A 22,030-nucleotide genomic window follows, 5' to 3' on the forward strand; every position below is an offset into this window, starting at 1 on the left:
CTACAGAGAGTTTTCCTGCACAAATTACACACACATAAGCTACACAGCTCCTGTATCGCAGCCTCCCTTGTGAAAACATGACATGGTGGATTAAGCTGGATTGGTGGATCATTTCAGCAGACCTCTGAACAATCCAGTGTGCAAGGGTCAGTGGCTATCAGGGGAAAGATCCAGGGAGGAAGGGTGCAGATAGAGAGATAGAATGAACAGATTGAGACCAGAACCCAGTTGAGCTAGAATTGATTGTTTTTTTTATAGAGTGCAGGTGTGACGGTGAATGACTGTCAGAGTAAATCCAGGAGAGATCGGAGCTGCAGGGACTGTCGAGCTCCAACTTGCTCGTCTCCAGACTGCCTTGAGAAGTGATAGATGGCCCTGCCTTCAGTTTCTACAGAGGAATCTTTCACTGACATAGAAGCAATTCAATTTAGAACAACTATATTTATAAGTCTCACTGGAACAAGAACATTGGGGACAAAACATGGTTCATACCAGAAGTAATTTGTCACATTAATTAAATGAAGGTTTACAAAACAAATGGATACAGCATGAAATATATCAGTGTCAACCCCAAGAAATGGGATGAGAGTGTGAGTGTGTTTGAAGCTTTGTGAGCATATTCCTTTTGTTGTTTTGTGTGTGTACCTGCAGCACATGAATCAGTGTATATGAATACAAGACTATATAAACAAGCCTGGTCAGATGCATGAACTGATGAAACGTCTTCCTAGACAAATAACCAAGTCCAGTTGCTTTTGACTGAAATTGCTTTGGGGATAACGATGACCTGGACAAATGAGAACATTCACAGGGCTATAAATAAGAAGTTACACTGCAGCATGTTAACTGTGCTAAAATGACTGAATGTCTGATTAGAACCTTTTCCACAGATGCTTTCAATAAAATGCCCTATTTGACCACTTTCAGGCTTACTTATTACCGATAAGCCAGCCCAGTTAGTAGAACTTTTATTTTTTACATTGGCACAACTAACATGCTCATACATTACATTACATTACATACTCATGTTCTCCAGACGTCATGTGTCGTAGTATAACAGAAGTTGGATTTTCCGAGTTCATCGTCCCTTGGAGCCGCAACCTCAAAATCCAACATGGCAGCGCCAGTAGTTAAAGCTGTAGGAATACACTGTTTATTCTCATTTTGGTCGAATTTGTGTCTCATTAAATCAGTCATGTACACAGGACTGGGGGTTCTAACAAATTGTCGGTATGTGACGAGTAGGGAGTGAGGCTATTTTTGCAGCGGTTCAGAAATGGTGAGATTCTGAAATCTGTGGTTTACTGAACGTATCAATGCCAATATTTTAATCTTGTTACTGGGTTGGTAATGCTGATATGACTGATATGATCTGTCACGAAAAGGAGTAGTTCATAGTGGTAATATCAGAGATTTATCTGCCAACTCTACATTTCCCAGCCACGGCAGCTGTTTCAGCTCATTGTTAGCTGTCTGTACCCAGATGAACTGTTCTGGTTCCCTCTCACAGCATCTTTCGCATCTTTCTCGCATCATCTCAAGAGCCAATGTCCCTCAGGAGTTTATGGAGACCAAAACTGAGATGCAAGGAGAGTGACTATTAGACTTGACTGAAGTGACTATAAAATCAAATAACACAGGTTAATAATTAGTTATTGCCATAACCAATTTAATTTATTAATATTAGTTTTCTCTTTCCTTAAACATTCAACTCTCAAGGACCATGTGAAAACACCCACATTTTCACTGATATAGAATACACAGTGCACAGATCTCCAGGAGTTCATCTGAGGCGAGGCTACCTGGGGGCAGCAGCTGATTGCACAACATTATAGAGGAGAGTGATAAAAGGAAAGGAGGTACTGCTGAGATGTGATTGCATTCACACAGATTCATAACCATTCTTTAATGGGATCATTAGCACCATTATAAGCCACCTTGGCAAGAACATTTGCAGAGCGAAAGGGAAAATGCATGGGGACATTTTGTCTAAGAATGGGTAGAAATGTTTTTGTCATCTTACAAACATATTTCAACCCATACAATCGTGCCACTCACAAGAATACATTGCCTGTATTCACACAAATAGTATCTGACACTCTCCACAATGAGAGACAGTGTGTTATCTTTCAGGGAAGAAGATTTTGTTAAATACTCTTTTGTTTGGATTAAAGTCGATGTCTTACGTTTTGGCTCTTTCCCGTCAGTATTACAGATTGTACCCTCCTTCCTATGTGTGTAACTGTCTTAAAGATGGATGGTGTTCCTGCTCTATTGATTCGCTCCAATGATGTTGTGTGTATTTAGACTGATAGTGAAAATGACAGAAGTTGGCATTAAGCCAGGAACTATTTCTGTTACAAAAAGATTGTCGTTACATGTGGCTGTGTCGAGACAGACAGTCAGAGAGATAAAGTGGAGTGAAGTCAAATAATGGTGTAAGTTTATTTTTGTCCTAAAGGACTCAATGGAGAAAGAATAATGGCACCATCAGCTTTTGACCGTCAAAGCATGCATAGAAAATCTCCCAAAGAAAAGGTCCATGAAAGAAGCCTCATCATCCATTTTTCTGCCTTGTAAGCAAAGGACAATCTAGACCTTTGGGTGCTTGACAAAAACCAGGATACAGTGTTAAACGTGTTTTGACATATCACAGAAAAAACTTTGGTCAGTGAGTGGGAGAGTGGAGAGAAAGTAAAGTGTGATGCATGATCATTCGGTACATTCGGCAGGCTGACCTGAGTGAATTGTTCAAAAAGTTTGTTAGTTTTTGCCCATCACTAACTTTGTGGCGTCTTGTTGTCACCGGGAGATTCCCCCTACTTTCTTTCTTTGAGCTAAGTTAAAGGTTGAATATGTAGAATCCTTATTAAAAGCTATATATTTTACAAAATAATACACACATGGTGCATTTTGAGGGGTACAGAGTGAAATTATTGCTTTTCCATAAAAAATAGTTTTTGTCAGAATTAATATTTTAAAATTTTTTGACGGGTTTGACAATGACTTTCTGTCACGTTCTGTTTACATTGTACCAGCCAATAGCAGCCGGCATTGCGGGTTGCTAGAGTTGTCCGTTGTTAGGCTACAGAAACAAGGAATCATTTGAGTTGAGAGCGAAGAGAGTCATTACCCTGTATGATTCATCACTTGACATGGCGCAGGCTGATCGCTTGGCACACTTGGCAACGAACCTGGCAACCTGACTGTTGGAATTATTTTTTTGTTGTTGCGACTACGATCTTGAGACACTAAATGGCGGTGTTCTGCTCATTCTCCATATTCAACCTTTAAGCTAATTGTGTCCTGGCTCTGGCTTCATATTAAGTGTACAGACATGAGAGTAGTATTGATCTTCACGTCTGACTTTCAGAGGAAAAACGAATTAGCATATTTGCCCAAAAGATAAAACTATTTAAAATGATGTTCCTGGGATGGATATGTCACTTTTCAGTCAAAAGAAGACAAAATAACCCCACCTCCCAAAACAGTCTGCCCAATAACGCAATGCCAGCCTGAATGAATGAAGTAAAACACAAAAGGCAGTTCAGTTTAGAAGAGTTTGTATGGAAGTACAATAGCTGTCACTTTTCTTGTCAACATGAGATAACCTTTCATGGAATTACACTGGGGTCACTGTTATATATACAAGAAAGTTATATATTTATGACTGAATTCATAATGTCTGCAAAAGGTTACTAGTAACAGTTCCTGTTCTACAGTCAACACAAAAGTGAGCAAACCCATAAACCCACAAGACTCGACAGAGCTGTCAAACAGAACGATAGTGGAAAATCTTCAAAGACATGTAGGTCTGGGCTTCCAGCCATTACAGACCAAGTGCCAAGAATCGGGTCATCCATTTCTTTCTTTTATTTGACCAGCGGCGTCAAGCTGAGATGATCATCGCTTTTTCAAATTAACCAGAGATGGAAAAAGAACCCTCCGCCAACCAGCTCCAGCACTCTGTAATTTAAAGTCAATGTGATTTGTTTTGTAGTTCTTACTTATCCAAGAGACCAAAACTCTGTGAAGCCAGTTGCGTTTATCTTAGAGTATTAGAAACCCCATGACCTGGACAGCAGAGAATCTTCATTATTATAGCACTTATTATCGTGAAGTCACATCCTTAAAAAGCTGCTGTGATTGTGCTTGAGTAAGTGCAGATGTGTTTGACTGCTCATCCTGCAGGCAGAGCACTTAGAGACCTGTGTTCACCCAGGAGACCCGAGCAGACAGTCAGTGCACTGAACTAAGAGCACGCTGTCTCTCTGGAGAGGTGCACTCCATGTCACTTTCCATAAGGTGACAAGCTGTGTCAGCACGAATGGAGCAGCACACTGTCACTTATTAGACAAAAATGGTGAGAACCATTTCATTATCTTATCATGTGGAGCTAGATGGAGGGCAGGCGACAGCAGAGGACCATCTTGATCTTTGTTCGCTGAAGCCATTTAGTGATGATGGATGTTGATACCTGCTAACTTTTAAATAGTCCAAAGGTATTCATGACCAAGTGCAGTTTAGTTTAAAGACCGAAGTACAGCAAAACCCAGGAATATGAACTACGAAAATAGTGATTTTGTCAATTTCACAGTCCCAGTAATCTTACCTGTCCAAAACATATTTATGACAATAGTCAGCAGACCTGTCCATTTGCTGTTCACTCAACTTACATCAGCTCTCACATCGCTCTTGAATGTCGTCTTGAAGGCTGTAGTGCTGCAAGATTGATCTGCACAGACGTAAGAAGAGCTAAACTATAACTTTGCTCCCCCGAACTAAATAATCGGGACGCATTTGCTCCACTTGCTTCATTGCTCAGGCGTCTATGTGCGCACTCATAGGCTTCTTTGCATGTAAGAAAAAACACAGGAATTCATATACTAATTTTCTATTTTTCACCAATGTGTCATGTCATTTCAGTAACAAAGCCCTTTCGAGCTGCCCCGCCCCTGTCAGTCTGCGTTACTTTATGTGTCCATCACTTGTGTGCACTACAAGCCTTTCAAACTTAACGTGACCAACATGTCTTGTCCTCTCAGTTGCTTCGTCTTTTATTTTGAACCTCTATATCTTCTATACCTGTAAACATCTTGATAATTTCTGTACTGAATGCTTACTAAGTGGCAGAGGTAATAGCTTTCAACATCCCTTCAACAGCCTTCATTTAATTTTGATGAATTTTCCGGGGACAATCATCTCCTCACTTCCTGAAGTGAAATTCCAGTGTCACCTTGATCACAGACAGCAAAAAATGACTTATGACAGCTTATGAAGATGAGTCTCCATCAGTTCATCCTAGTCTACATTTATGCCGTCACTTTAGACTCAAACATCAAATTATCCAGCTCTGTGTCAGGACAGCATCTATTCATGCGATGACCAAACTGTAGCACAGGAAGACAGAAAGAAAGTTTTGGCTCGGTCAAGAGCTAAGAAGGAAGTTGTTGTTTAGATGGGGGTGATGGTGAAACCAGAATGACTAAACATGACTAAACAGGGTCATTCCTATGTTTCCAGGGTCCTCACTGTAGGAGATTGGTAAGGGCCATCTTCACACAAAATGCATGAAAATGAAGGGAGATGGACGTTTTAAATACAGTTTGAATTGTAAAAATGAATTCAGTCCCTGTGGAGATATCAATATATAAAGTCAGGAAATCTATCTGCCTGCAAATGTAAGGGCATAAGTTACATCAGTAGGCTATAAGATGTCACTGGGGAATTTCAACATAATTACCCAGAGAAACATTTGACCTATAGCAAAAGAAGCATTGCTGAGAACATAAAACCATTTGTAAGCTCTTCTTAATGAGCCATATTAAGGGTATTGAACTGGGGCACATAGGACCCTGGGGAGATGGATACGCTCCTGACTTAACCCCCAACATCTGTGTAGTGATGTGTCATGAAAAGAATAGTTCGACATTTTGGAAAAATGGGGAAAAATACACTTTGTGAATTGGTGAGTTTCGGAAGTATGTTGTTACCTTTGGACAGAGATAGGCTAGTTGTTTCCTGTCTCCATGCAAGTACAATACAAGTTGCATACAAGTTTCAGATTCAGGTTTTCAGGTAACTGATAATAGGCCGATTACAGACGCTAGAACACAAAGGCACGAGGCACATGGCAACTGTGATACACTGGCACTGACTGGGGAAAGATGCTGTTAAAACGACATGACGATGAGGAAAGGAGATGCAGGTGGGATGATGGTGGGAAGCTCAGGTGAGGGGAATGAGGGGAATAAGGTTGATTGCAGGGCAAATATGTCGGAGGACCTCTTATTGGTGGACAGATAAAGAATAACGCTGAAAGGACCTGGAGAAGTGGAAATGGAATACACACAACAGAGGTTGAAAAAGTGAAATTAGTACTTAGCTTACAGATAGGAGAATGGTATCCATCTTTTCATCTAACATTTCAACACAAAGTAGATAAGCCATCACTTTTTTATCTTTAAGCAGGACATGAATAAATACACTCCTCCATAGCCTCCACTGACAGACGGCTTAATAAACTGAACAGGAATATTATCACTGTAATCGCTGTGTGTGTGTGTACTGGAAGTGTTAAGGATAAAGTGAATACAATGAAAACTGAGGGAGGAGAAACAGAGACAGAAAATAGGCAGAAGAGACCGGACATAGACGCCGCACCGGCAGTATAATGTATAATGATGACGAGCATACCTTCATGAAATCTGGCTCAACTCATTACACAGAGCTGGAGAGAGAGAGAGAGAGAGAGAGAGAGAGAGAGAGAGAGAGAGAGAGAGAGAGAGAGAGAGAGAGAGAGAGAGAGAGAGAGAGAGAGAGAGAGAGAGAGAGAGAGAGAGAGAGAGAGAGAGAGAGAGAGAGAGAGAGAGAGAGAGAGCAGTTTATTGGAGAATGACCTGCATTCCTAGCATTTTGCTTCAAGCCTCAAGACACACAAACAAATAAACTGCCCCTTCAGCACTTACTTGGACGTCAAAACACTGTCTGATATTGCATTCTTGCTGTCACTCATTCTGCACCTCTGACATTCAAAAGCTACTGTACACAAATACATTGCATGCACGGACACACAAACACAAATTGTTACAGCTTACCTGTATGTGTGTAGAGACGCAAGTGCTAGAAGCAGCCATATTGGGGAATACTGTGTAGTTGAATTGGTGATTATTGCTGTTGTTTTATCTTTATGAAACATTTAACACTCTATGAGAAAGATGAATGATAGACTGACATTTAAGAGAGACTCAGACCCGGGATGTACCACGTTATTGAGGCGAACAGTTTGCTTCGACTGGTGAGGAAGCCTGAAGATAAAGTTTAATGGGAAGCTGATGTCACTCCGTCCCAACTCTTGTCAGGCCGTGTCCGCCTTTACTTCTTGAAAATGTCCAGAGTTTTCGGTCCAAACACTTACAGATTGACAAACAGAAATGGTTAGGAAAACTCATAAAGTAATTCTCAGTGCACAATTCACACAAACCAGCAGTGTAATGCTGACAGATAAACTTTAAAAAATATATATTTTCCTTCTAGCTTAATATTAACTTGATTTAGTAAAAGAAATACTAGCCAAAGCTGAAAAGGCTTAACATATTCCTGATTTATCCAGTTTGCTGCAAAGCTTATTGTATTCCAATTCATGTGGCTTAGTCAAGTTACTTTCATTTAACTGCAGTGTTGCTTGATTGTGATAAATTGGTTAATGGTAAACCTTAGCGCAGAAGCCAAGACTGCAGTTGCACCAGGCAGCTTTGAGACACGAATGCGCAGGGTGTGTGTGTGTGTGTGTGTGTGTGTGTGTGTGTGTGTGTGTGTGTGTGTGTGCGTGTGCGTGTGTGTGTGTGTGTGTGTGTGTGTGTGTGTGTGTGTGTGTGCGTGTGCGTGTGCGTGTGTGTGTGTGTGTGTGCGTGTGCGTGTGCGTGTGCGTGTGCGTGTGTGTGTGTTTCATCATCCTTTTCTTCTGCAACCTCCAGATCCCTGCTGTGACAAAAAATACATACTGCATAGAATGATGACACTTTTTTTGTGTGGGGAAGAGACGGTGTAAAGCTGGTCAAGATCAGCAGTGGACATTAAACACCACGTGAAAATACAAACTCCCCAGTCATTCTCCAAAGATACATGCAACAGTATGATGTACAGTATCCAGATAATAAGAGGTGAAAATACCCCTCAACTGAAGGCCTATGTCATTAGGTGCCTGCGCAGACAGAGCTGCTCTCTGAGCTGCATCTCAGAGTCCCAATTTTCTTCTAAGCATCATTACTTTTTAAATTTAGTATGATGGGGTCAATTTATTTTAGATATTAGTGTGTATTCCTCTACAGATTACTGATTACATGTTGTAAAATGTAATCTGTAGTTTATTCCCTTGGATTACTCAAGTAAAGTAATGAATTCTAAATATTTTTACTTTGTGAAAAAAGTATTCAACTTACAGCGTCATGAGCCTAAATAAGAGTAACCTGCATTGATTTCCAGTTCTATAAGTACATGTTCAGCTCACTTTCACTATAGCACAAGGTAAATGAAAGAATGTAACATGGCCTGATTGATACATCTGTCTAGTGTTGCAGTTGTGCACAGACTATGGTAATATTAGTACACTGTGGCACTTGATTGCAACCACACCCTTATCAGAACTGCATGATGTCTCGCAGCTGTATTGCACTGAGTTCTGCTTTGTATAAGAAAAATGTGTGACTACTGAATGGTGCAAAAAGGAGAGCCTATAAAGCAGCCATTGTTCTCTCATTCTGAAGGGAAGACACAAACATCTAACATCCACTCTTGATGTTTTGAACAGATGAGGGGTTTCCTCCATCAAAAGACGGTTGTAGTTGTGCTAGAAATATCTCCACGTGACATCACATCATCTATGTTTAAATCACTATTCACAGGATTAGTGGATTTTCTCTTATACTGTATATTCAATTCAGGCTTAGGTACATAGAGTATATGACTGCTGCACTCACTGAAAACACGCACACTTACGCTCAGCCAAATCTATTAATATGCTAGTCATCAGTGCCACCTTTTCAATGGTAAATATTAGGATGAAGGAGTATTAATTAAACTGCACATATTTAACCGCTCCACCTAGGCAACATCTGGTAAAAATCATAATCAGATTGTTTTCATAGGTTCATCCATTTGTAGGATGTAGAATAACCTGCACTGTGTCCTTCTCTGTCACAGCACGACAAAAAGTCTCTGGGACACATTTATCACCTTCACACCACAAAGCAAGTTCATCAACAGTTCATGAACTGTTTCCACACCTTTCAACATGTGGTTGTAACTCCATATACATGTGCATACACGTATCTGTGTGAGATCACACTGTCCCTATTTGAGTGATTAGGTGTTGTCAGGCAGCTGTGTAAACCATCTGTTTTTTTCTTGCGGGATGAGCAAAAAAGAGGACAAAATGTGTTTTTTCACTTAGGGCACTTTGCTCGTCACAGATGTGATAAAACTGCAGATGGATGCAGCAAGGGGTGAAAAAGGTGATAGAGGGATGAAAAGGTAACAGCACCAAGCAGAGGGTTGCCAATATACACTCAACATCTCAAGTGTCCAGATAGTAGAGAGACTAGTGATCTGCATACAGAGTGGTCGGTTGTATTGATGCTTGCCTCTTCTCATTCTCTTTTTCTTCCCTTCCTTCCTTCACTTCTCCACAAACATGTGTGTGCATGGATGAAAACTGGCTTTACTAAAGGCAAGGCGTCTCTTCAAATGCCAGCAAAACTCATCCTGTCACCAGGCTAGTGGCGATCTTGTGCTCTACCCGTCCTCAGATCCGCAGTGCTCCAAGCATTCAAGATGCAAATTAGACAGAGATGTTGCTGATATTTTTTTGTTGGTGTGATGTTTACTTCTCTTTCCCCCTCAGCAACATGACTCCTTGTTCTCACCATGCCTTGAGAAAGAGGAAACACACATAAGAGCATAATTGGGCCCTTGACACTTTTCACCAGCTAGACTGTGAGGAAACTCTTTCTACTTCTCTGTAGGCACACTCAAGATGTCCTTCCAAAGCTGCAGGGGCCGTATGACTTCTGCGTCGTTTTCACAAACCCTCAGCTCACTGCAACATTTCTAGAAACTGGGACATAAGAAAGATAGAGTGTACTTTAAACAATCACCTCACTGCGTCTGTTCTCAAACTCTGTAAAGCAGATAGTTTTCCGTCTCTCTTGTAGATGAGTAGAAAGTGTCAATCTTTCAACGAGTTACAAAGGGCAGACTTAAAACAACTAAGAGGTTTGGCAGAGCGAAGTCCTCTGTTTATAAAGTCTGTCTCTGAACTGGGGATATAAACATCCACCCTCTATGGCCTGGCCTTCGCTTCTGACTGCATGTAAGACAGCAACAGCGACTGTATATTTGTTTTTGTGTGTGTGTGGCACCGTGCCATCCACCTTGCACAGCCTTTTTTAGATGGACTCCGGGGAGCTTTTTAAAACAGCACAGTGAGCGATCTCACTAAATCATGTTATTTATGACTCTCTTTTTTTGCAACTCACTCAAGGCTAGCTTTCCTTCTGGTAGAAGGAATTTTCCAGCATATGCCGCTGTAATTAACTGTAAACAACCAAAATGCCTTATGTGTGTGTGAGTGAGGGCTTTCTGAACCAAGTAGTGAAACAAAATGACGTCAAGGTCATTAAATGGTCATGGTCATTAAACTATGTGAGACTAATTCATGTTAGACCAACAGACACTGTCAAAAAGGGAAATTTATCTGTTAACTAATGGAAAAAAGACTTTCTCAAGATTTTATGGATACCAACGCTTTTGATGCTCTTGCTTGATTTCCTCATTGATTCCTGATCAATTGTCTGTATGGAAAAAAGTAGATTTACACAGGTTTTCAGTGTCAGCTCAACTGTCTCTGAGTCTGAACACAGAAGCTGAATCTCCAATCTCCTAAACCTGCCTGTGTGGCGCTAATGTGATTAAACCATAGAATATTTACCCTGGAATTAGACGTGCTCCTGCTTGGAACAGTAAGCAAATACATACCAGAGCGTCAAATACATGGCTTCCCTGGAATCTAAGCCAAGTTGCATGTTGTTGTTGTTGTTGTTGTTAAAAGATGTTTAAGCATATTGCTACTGATGCACTGTTGTAATATTTCTCTGTGAATTGATATGCTCGGAGACATGCAAGAGAGAGCATAAGTACACAAGACAGCACAAACGTTTGTACGTTAGCTTGAAAAAAGTGGTACGTGGGATTCAGTGCTCAGTTTGCAGTGAGGCAGCAAATGCAGCGGGAATGAGATTGTTTTAGCATCAGCTACCCCAGAATTGCACAGTTACAGGGTCCATTCACCCAAAAGTTAAAAAAAAGGCATGTAGCCTTCCCTTATTGGATCTAGACATGCTTTCATGTGTCCAGATTTTGAGAGATCTAATAAATAAAATAGTCTTTGTGTTTCTAAACTGTGAGGCAAACTATTTCCTGTAATTGTAGGTGCATTGATCCCTAGCTGTGCACCGGTGTCAGGTAACACTGTCCCTAGTGCACACTTTGAGTCTGACCTCTTTATTTATCTGCCATCATGCACAAACACATCTGACCAAATGTGAACGTAGCAGCAGGTACACAGACACTGGAAATATGAGAAGCACGCAGTGCGACCTCCATCTGCACTTGCTTTTATTGCACTACCTCCGGAATAAGGTCCGACAGATGAGTGACAGATTTGATTTAACCTCCATTTACCCTGTGAGTGTTTGCTGAGTATGCTTTGGTCAAGTGCCTGGGGTTCTTGATGTTCAGGGGTAGACATGAAAGTTCTTTTTTTTTTTTTTCAATCAGTCTGGGAATGTGAACCAGTTGCCTCATGATCAGAAGTTGATTCCTCTAACCTTCATGCTGTTGTCACCCTTTTGCAACCAGTACGCAATCATGGATCTCATCGGCTATTCGTCTGAGGACCATTTAGCATCTGGGGGCAATAGCGAAAAAATATCGGGCTTTCTGGTGCAGCCAGCGGATATCTGGGCCAAGACTTCCTCCTCTAAGTGGCTATCATTGTTTACTGTCTGATTAGCAACTTGAGATATGACGTCTCTACATATAGACATAGGAATGCATATAAATGATAACAAAAAGCTAATTTAAAGCTAAATCCTTGTTAGACATGTAGGCGCTGGGTGCCGTGCGTTCCGCCCCTTTTGCTCTCCACACGGACTGTTAACCTGTAACCAAAGCATTCTCTAATGTGATTGGTTAACACTTCTTGGGCTCCAAATGGAAAGCAGAATGCTTCAGCTCCCCAAATTGTGTCCTATTGCCTGAATATTCTGCATTAGTATATACGGTAGAATCAGTTCATAGAGATTAACCACACACAGAGGACTGAGCGTGAACAAGTTGGTTGAGCAGACTGTGGCTGTACATAGAAATTAGGTATAATATTCCAACCACCAGTGCGGCCAAGAAATAGAAAACACAATTATAATGTCAGACATCAGCTCAGACAGATGGTTGTGAGGATTAGAGTGTGAAGCTAAATATCCCTGCCAGTGTCTCCTTGGTCCATTGGGGACACTCCATTGACTGGTTGGTAGATTAATTTAATTCCCACATGAAAACCAGTGGGCATGAATGTCTTTAGCTACAAACACAATAAAATAACCAGGGCTTTGTAGATGCGCGGCTCTCAGAGGTCGATGAAGTATGATATGAGATTTGTCTCTGAGGATAATGAGTGGAGTCTGGCTGACTCTGCTAATGATCTGCTGTGTTCAAGGATAATTAGTTTTGGCTCTTCTGGCAGGTTTCAAAGGGATCTGGATACATTTGTTATTGTTTTACAAATAGTTGAGGCGATTCCCAGTAACTGGGTCAAATTGTGCATATCGAAGGCAGGTTGGTGAGGCTGCAATAGATACACCTGCTGTAATGTAAATCTCAGTCTAGCGTCGATTAAAATGTAATATAATACGACCATAGTTATGCTAGATAATGATATACTGTTTACATAATTAAAACAATGTATATCGTTGCACTGTAATATAATAATGATCGCATTATCAGGTAGTAATCAATACTCATGTCTCAATTCTCCAGAGTGGATGTTTTATAGACCTGACTGCAGTTATTTTGACTTGTTATTAAATACTTGGCAGTATAACAATAATGATTGCTTTTTATTAATATGTGTCCTGGTATTAACACATGCTGGCTCATAAACATGGCTGAGAGACATAATCAATGATTGGTAGTTACACATGTGTTCTTCCTGTTGTGACAACTCAAAATGTACAACATGCTTTGAATGTTCATACACATTTTAAGCTGCCAAAATTACGCTTTTATTGACAGAATGAATGTTAATGAAATTTATATGCAAAGTTGAAAATCATTCACTTAGATTGACAACATATTTAATTTGTTTTCTCATAGCAACAACAGCATATTTAATGTTTTTAAGATTAGGTTTGGTCAAAGAACTAGGTGAAGGACAGGGAAATAAGTTGTCTGTTAAATAATCAAAAGGCCAACCCTGATTCAAAGACATGATTTGTTTACTTTATAACATTTAACCACAACCATAGTGAACAAATTACTCAAACACAATTTCCAGGAGATAGGTTTAGTAAAAAAAGCATCTGTTCTATTCTCGGTTATCAAGCTAATACGGAAAATGAGAGCCGTCCCGTCACCACCAGAGCACCACAAACATGTAAACGACCTGAGCTGATGTTGCAGGTTAGACAGAACCACACAGAATCAATGGTATGAAGGTGATATGAGAGGTTTTCTCATACATGTGTCAAATGAAACATAAATCATAGCTTTATGAAAAATGAAAATAACCTTCCTATAAGCAAACTTATGAAGCAGGAATCCCTGAAGTGGTGATACTAGAAAAGTCTGTTTATCCAAATATCCAATGTTAATGTTCGTTAGTGATTCCTTTGTTTTCTTATCCCCCCCTCTATCGCTCTCCTAACTCTTTACTCTCTTTCTTCCCTCTTCCCTTTCTTCTCCTCATCCCTGCCTCCTGTTCTTTATATAAAGCCTGGACTCTCAAGGTCATATGTAGACCTTACATGTTTGTGTTGAATTCCTGGCTATATCATGTTATGACCTGCTGAGCTGTGCATTAAATCAGATGTTGTGTCAGCCCGAGTGGGCAGCTAATGGGAGCCAAGGTTGGAGCACTTTGGCCTTGTTTTTACAGTATGGATGAAAAGTAGAAAACCCACCTTGCAAATCAATGTTGTTCTCCTTCTCTCTCTTGCAGTCTCAGCAGAAGTGCATTGTGATCTTTGCCTTGGTGTGCTGCTTCGCCGTTCTGATGGCCTTGATTTTCTCAGCAGTGGACATTTGGGGTGAAGATGAAGACGGGATCACGGAGGAGAACTGCAGCAGGAACTGCAGGTGAGTGCTGCAGAACCACAAACAAACAGTTCATTTTCAGTGCTTCCCAAAGTTATTGGCTTGCGACACCTCATCACAAGTTATGGGATTGGCAGTCGTTCACACTTGGGTACATACCATTGCCAAAAACTCTTTTTAGCTCCAGTTTCGAACAATAAATGAATACAGTCTGTTGCAACCTAGCAGGTCAAACCCACTGGCACAAAATATAAACTGCAGTGTAGAGGCTGCAGATCCCACACTTGCATTCATTTTAATGAGAGCACACTGTTGTCTCGAGTGAAAAATGGTGAATGCTAAGTCGCATCAATACAGATCTGTGTTCCTTTAACCTGATCCTATTGTAGCCTCCCTCAGCCCTGAAATGATTACCAGCAGGCTCTCCTGAAAGTTACTTTATAGCAGAAAGTTTCTTCTGTCTGTTTAAGAGTATTGATCCCCAGACAAAACCTAAAAACCATTGCAGAATGCCCTGGAAACTCACTGAGTTGCAATCATTTTCCTCGGATACAAAACCCCCTGCTCTCCACTTCCTACTAGTTCCCCTCCATTAGACTCTTATCATCCAATTTACCATACAGAATTGAATTACTTCCCTCTCTGTCCCTTTTTCCTTTTTGTCTAAGTACATCTAATCTCTCCCCTCTCTTCCCCAAATCAGCCAGTTACCAACCTTTCAGAAAACTGGTGTCCCTTTCTTCCACTTAAGGCTGAAAGTGTAATTCAAATGTGTAAAGCGGATTGAACTCCTAAAGATCGGGGGTAGAATGAGAGATGAATACGAAGCTGAGGGAGGGATGATGGGTGAGCTAGATGGAGGGAGAAGAAGGAGAAGAGGATATTAAATGTGGGGTGGGAATGAGATTCATCTGGCTTGCTGTCTGTGATGAAAGGGTGCCAGTGTCAGTTTAGATTTGAAAAGCAAACAAATTTCAGAAATGCGCATCATTTTTCCAGGTGTGCCCTGTTATTTATATCCCATAAGCTTAATGATGAGGTTTAACTGTGTCATGCATCATTTGAAAGACCTTTAACATAACTAATGATTTAGTAAAGTGTTTGGCTCAAAGCAAGTTGCAATACAAAATAGGAAAAGTGATAGATTGCTGACATTTTTATAATGGAAAGCATGCTCACTTAAATTCCTAAAGGTGCTTGCAGTTCACCGATTGATTTCACATGAAACCCTCTCAGTCAGTATTCACTCGTGATCAAATGATTAATTCATGACTATTTCATCTCAATCATCTAAATTACAGGGGACTATCAATCTGTCTTCTATCTTGTCTTCTTTGCAGCCATTAAAAACTCTGTTTCTGAGCCTTAAGGCATCCCAGATAATGATTTGTCAGCTTTTGTGTGATGTTGTTATTCAGACATGTCACGCGCAGCCGGGTGTTTTGTTATACAGATTTCGCTTTAATCGATTTTGCTGCATTATTAACAGTGCTCACGCTTGGATCTCAGGCACAGGACACCGGAGATGGGTTGCTGCTAATGTTCCTCTGCATTTAAACAAACAAACAAAACAATTAAATCTGCCACTGATGGCGTTAGATGATCATGATCACTTCATGTACACGCACTTTAGGTACACCATGCTAGAACCATGCTGGACCCTCATTTGCTTTCAGAATTGCCTTAATTCTTTGCGGCATAGATTCAACAAGGTTTGTGGAAATAATCCTCAGAGATTTTGGTCCATATTGACATGATTGCATCTCGCAGTTGCTGCAGATTTGTTGGCTGCACTTCCATGATGTGAATCTTCCGATCCAACACATCCCAAAGGTGCTCTATTGGACCGCGATCTGCTGACTGTGGGGCTCATTTGAATACAATGAACTCATTGTCATGTTCTAGAAGTAGCAATTAGAGGATGGGTACACTGTGGTAATAAAGGAATAGTCATGGTCAGCAACAAACTTAATAGCAATACTCAATGGGTACTAGTGGGCTCAAAGTGTGCCAAGAAAATAATCCCCCTTACCATTACACCAGCAGCAGCAGCCTGAGCCGAACCCACACAAGGCAGGGTGGATCCATGCCTTCATGTTGTTGATGCCAAATTATGCCCCTGACATCTGAATGTGTATTTCTCTAGCAGTACAATCAAACACATACTTAATTTGCTTTATATTATCTCCTCTGAGGATGAACAACTTCAGCTATGATTGCAGTAAATGTTAATCCTCTTTATATGCTTATAACAACATGTGTTGCTTGGTTGTTGGAGCAAAGCAGTTCTGGTGCATCCCTGATGTTCACGTGCAATTGCCCAGTGTCAGATGGTTGATAAGCAGGTTGGTGATGATGTACAGTTTCCTTGTGGAAGGGCAGAAATAATGCTTGGAGAACCAGACTTGCCATATACCCAAATCTTGTGTAGCCACTTTTGCATTATAACTTGTGAGCATCAGAGCCGATGACAGTGCAGAGAACACCACACACACATTTGCAGACTTTACCATACATCTGAAGCCAACACAAAACAAGAACAGCAAGCTACAGCTAGAATGGGCAGAGAAAACCAACTGAGCTTGCCAAAAAAACTTTCTTAAAAGATGCAGAATTAACCTTAACAAAGGTAGTTTGGTGTCTCTGAGACTCAGCGGCCATTATCTGGAAAAGCACGGTATATGCAGTATAGCCAAAGTCTGATAGTGATAGTGAATGCAAACTATTGGCCATCAGTCAAAATGTCAGGGAACACCCAGGACAGCAGTCGTGACAGACCAATGTAATAAACTAAGTACTACATTCATTTGCATAAAACACAGCGGGGCATGCAAGGAACATTTCATTAAGTGGTTCAAATGTCAGATGATAGATTGATATTTACATATGAAGTGTGTTTACCATGACAACAGTGTTTTGCTTGTAACCCATGAAACATTGAACTTGACATTTACCTTTAATATGAACAGCGTGCAGGGAGCAGAGCAGCAGCAGCGGCTCCTGCCCATATTAATGTCCTGGCAGCTGTACTGCAGCTCAGGGCAGCTCATGAGAGGATGGATAATTTATATCAGATGTCAGGGGCTGACACTGGCACATCCCATGCTGTGCTACAACAGCCAGGCACACAGTATAACAAGCATTTGTATGTGTAATTGGCATTTTTATATACAGTATCCTGACACGCTTCAGTGATACATATTATCTGATCAGTTTATGTTCTGCAACTGCACTCACCAACCACCTGTGAAGATAGGAATCCTTTATCATTCAGAGAGTGAAGGATTTTACATTTTGACACAATCTCGGTCCCTGTTTCTGTCCCGCTGTCTCATGTATGCACGCACACAAACACCACGAAGCTTACACTACTTGGGTATTGGCTGCTGGGGATGAATCCCATCCATGAGTGTGCATATGGAGGGGACCAGCAGTGGACATTGCAGACCGCCTAAATCGATAAATCCCAGAGGCAGAGATGACTGCCTCCCTGTTTCCTCCATTTTTAATACCAAAGCCTGTGTGCCAGAAAGACCATTAATCACACCTCACAGCAATTACAAAGGACTGAGAGGATTTTTTAGAAATAAGATTACCACTCCGCCTCTTCCATCTGTTTTCCATCCATTCTTGTTTTCCTCATTGTGAGGTGTTTACTGTAGCTGTCCTAGTTCTTGCTGTCTTTACAGAACAAAGAAGACGGTGCTGTGTGGTGTGAATGTTAAACTGTCGTTTCATCACAGCCTGCTATATCGGTCTGTACATTCATATTTTTATTCCCTCCATGTTCAGTCCTCAAGCTCTGTGGCTGACAAATAGAAGAATATCCCGCCTTAGTAACATATGAGTCAACTTTACTTGTGACTCTCCCAAACTCTGCTTTACTTAACATATTGATTGTCAATTCCATGAGGAGAAATCAGCGAGTTATGATCACAGAGGGTGAGTCCTACGATTTGACCCTTGGCCAGTTTCCAAATCCTGACTTGGCTATAGCTAGGAATACATTTTCAAGCTGTGAGCTGGCGACTGGCACTTCAACGTGATTCCAGTACATTATTACCTGCTGCACATGCTCTCACCAGTGTGCCCTTGAAGGAAGCCCTCAACAGACCCTGAGCTGTCAAACCTTAGCTGACCCTATGCTCTGACAGGTCCGAGTGCTAAGATTTGTCCTCACCAGGGAGCTCTTTGGCATATACTTCACTGTGTTTTACAGACTAAAATAAGTCATAAATATGCCAAAATTATAAATCAAAAAAGATAATTTGCCTGAAAACAACACAATGAAAGCTTTACCCACTTCATTCCAATAAAATGCAACTATATGTGAACAGTATTTACGTTTCGTTCATGCACTTTAAACCTCATATTCTATTTGATAATTGGCCAAAAGTAGATTTTATGAGTTGGCTAAGCGGAATGAACAATAATGAAAACTACAAAAAATGTGTAATGAGCGACGAACCAGCTTAGGATTATCACTCGGTTGTCTCGGCAGCTCACCTCAGCTTTATGCATTATTTTGTGTCTTTCAGCGCACCGTTTTGGTTTTCCCACATTTGACGTACTGATTTAGTTCATAACATGTCCTTTACAATTAATTATATCACATTGAATTGAGTAAAGTCGTGTGCAGAAGTGGTTCTGAGAGCATTTTATCCAGAAACCTAATCAACCACATACTGTAGGTGCAGAATTAATGTCTGAGTGCACCCTTACTGAACACCCTCCATTTATTTTTCCTCTTATAAAATCTAACAGGCAGAAATCAATGTTAGAGCCACACAGGGAGAATGTGGTGAGCACTGGAGCTTGATAATAGCCTGGTTTTGTGTTCCCGCAGATCCAGGGCTGCCACAGCTAATTCAGTCTGTTGACTCCAGTGTGAATGCAGCTTTCAGGCATCCTGGTGGGGTAAAATGGGAATTGGAGATTCAATAGGAAGAGCTCATGGTTAGCCAGACAAATTAACATTACACCTTGACAGGAAGTGCAGGGATATTCACAGTGGTACATACAAAACATTAAAATGCAATAGCTGAGAGCATTTTCCACATCATTTAACTTTCATGTTGGTGGGACTGTTTTATGATATAGAGAAATACTTGCACTGCACTGAATCTAAGGAGATCATCTTTTCTTTCTACTGTACTTCAAGCAATTCACTAAATCTGTAAGAGTAGATAGGTTTTGCCTTTGTATATAAATTAATTATGCTTGCTGCAACAACAGTATATTATACGACATCAGACTGCTGATGAATACATTAAAACCACCATGTGATAGCTAGGGAGTAGCGTATATGAGAAACAATACAGCAAAAATGACTGGAAAAAAATCCCTGACTGGGTGTAATTGAATCTGCATTGCTGACAACTTTGCATATCAACCCTCAATTATTGTCAGCCTCTCCCAGAGGCAACCGGTACAAGATTTAATTTTGCTTTTTGGGGTGTAAGGGTATGCAGAGCCTAGAAGTTGTGATAACTGTCATTAAGTTAACGATCCAGAGGAAGGGTGCTGTTAGCTAATTTGTCTCGGAGTAGTAATAAAGAAGCGGTATAACACGATAATTGCTTTATGGAAGACGATGAACCTCACATTGATTTCCTCAGCATTTCTTCCATTAATAGGTCTCTGTGCCTTAACCTAATGATGCTCTGCTGCAGGTCCTAAATTTGACATCATGTTTCTGCTTAACTCAGTTTTTCTTTCTCTGTTTATGTTCCTCAGAGTCGTGCTTGTAGAGAACATCCCAGAGGACATCTCCTTCTTAGACAATGCTACATCTTACCTCCCTCTCTCAGAGGGGCTGTACAGCTTACTGGACCGAGCTATCCGGGTCGTAGAGATCGTTTCCCCACTGTGGCTCCTCAACTCCTCCGAGTATGAATCCAGCTTCCAGCCTGCTGCCAGACAGGTAAAACCAGAGCAAGCCTACAGAGACTTGACTCGGAAGAAGTTGTGGCGTATATTTCAGTCTTTGCCTCCTCTAATCAGACGTACTCTGATTCTGTACTTTAATTAAAGTACCAATAGAACAATGAACAATTTACTGAAGTTTAAAGTACAGAATTATTATCAGCAAAACTGTATGAAAGTATCACATTTAATGTACTTGCTCTGTGGTGAGATGATTAATGGGGTAAGAAAAAAAAAGTGTGTCTAATCTGTATTTGGACATTCTTCTAAAATGTTCTATTTGTAAGATCTCAAACAGTCACAAGCAGAAGACATAAGGCCACTAGTTTACTCCTGAGTAAAGTATTTGGTAAGCTTGTTATATTATGGCATCCCACCGGGGTTGGTATAGTGAATTCCTCATGTGACTGCAAAGGTGGTTTGTTGATGTTAGTTGATGTTCTGATCTGAGAATCTATTAAAGCACCCTGTTGAACTGGACACTTTGACTGGCTGATAAATTAAGGGATTGAAGAGTTTCCTGAACTGTGCTGTGCAAGACAAGAAGCTTCTATTCCCATGTCACTGATATGGTTGCTGACTGGCGTTCTGGGGTTCTGCAGGTAACTGAACAAACCAAAAAAAAATAGTAATACTTGATCAAAACAAAAGAGAAAGTAGACATCACAGGTGTTGGCTGTAGACGAAGGACCTCTGGGAAATGTAGCACGGGAATAGCACATAAATGGCATCATCATAAAGAAAAACTAAGATAAACTCAAGAATCTTGTCTGAATAAACGGTTCATAAATTTGATGTGACAGCAGATGCTTTATCCCCCCAGGGCAGGGCTCTGCTGTCCAGGCTGCAAGGGCTGAAAGCTAAAGGAATCCAGCTGAAGATCTCCAGCGGGATGATCGACTCGGCTGAGCTCCGGATGCTCGCCAAACACAGTCAGCTCTCACTGTATTATACATTCTGTGTGTCTGTGTTCAAACATTCTGCAGCTTAGCTCTTTCTGTTGACTGTTCGCTCTCCTTGTTTGTCCTGCTCAATCTCTCACTCTATTTCCATCTTTCCCCTTCCACTGTCTTTGTGTTTCATTTTCTTCTGCTATAGCTGCCTTGATCCTTCCCCCTATCCGTCTTCCTTCATTTTAATCTCTTTGTCCTACTGCCTTCTGTCTTTTATTGGATCTCCGTTTCTGTTTCACTCTCCATTTCCAGATGCTGAAGTCCACTACGTGAACACGACAGCGCTGACCAGAGGCCACCTTCTCTCATCCTTCTGGGTGGTCGACAGAAGACACTTCTACATCGGCAGCGCCAGCATGGACTGGAGATCCCTTGCCACAGTATCCAAGATTACTCAGCACATCACAGCACACACAGAAACATAGATACTTAGACATATAATTACAAATCCCAACGTACTCCCTCTGTTGTCATTTTGCATCCAACAGATTTACATGAGATTTAATTGCATAACAAGTTCTTTATCATCATCCCTGTTATGCAAAAGGATGTCCCTCTAGAAAACAGCATCATCTGAAATAATGCCATGATTGCCTGTTAATTAGTTTTGCAAATATAGCCAGAATTTTTTACATTTATTGCCATGAGAGATGTTGCTGCAGGGATAACGTATTTTTGGAGGCCAACCTGGAGTTAGCATCGCCCTGTTTCCCTCGATAATGTTTCCTCTGGGTTTTGTATTATAGCAGAAAATAAGCAAATAGATAATTACATGTTTTGTTCAG

At 40.9% G+C, this 22,030-nt stretch overlaps 1 protein-coding gene across 1 annotated transcript in view; it reads left to right on the forward strand.

Annotated features, from left to right (window-relative positions):
• LOC310953376 (inactive phospholipase D5-like) overlaps positions 1-22,030 on the forward strand; it is a gene marked incomplete at its 3' end in the record, with an annotated part of 38,639 nt that overhangs the window by 12,064 nt on the left and 4,545 nt on the right. The window contains exons 2-5 of the mRNA XM_083922400.1: positions 14,273-14,409; positions 20,104-20,290; positions 21,116-21,224; positions 21,498-21,625. Of these exons, the coding sequence (XP_083778526.1) occupies positions 14,273-14,409; positions 20,104-20,290; positions 21,116-21,224; positions 21,498-21,625 (561 nt within the window). The remainder of the gene's footprint in view (positions 1-14,272; positions 14,410-20,103; positions 20,291-21,115; positions 21,225-21,497; positions 21,626-22,030) is intronic.

Source organism: Echiichthys vipera (genome assembly GCF_963691815.1).
Source record: "Echiichthys vipera genome assembly, chromosome: 11".
In the NCBI taxonomy this organism is placed as follows: Eukaryota; Metazoa; Chordata; class Actinopteri; order Perciformes; family Trachinidae; genus Echiichthys; species Echiichthys vipera.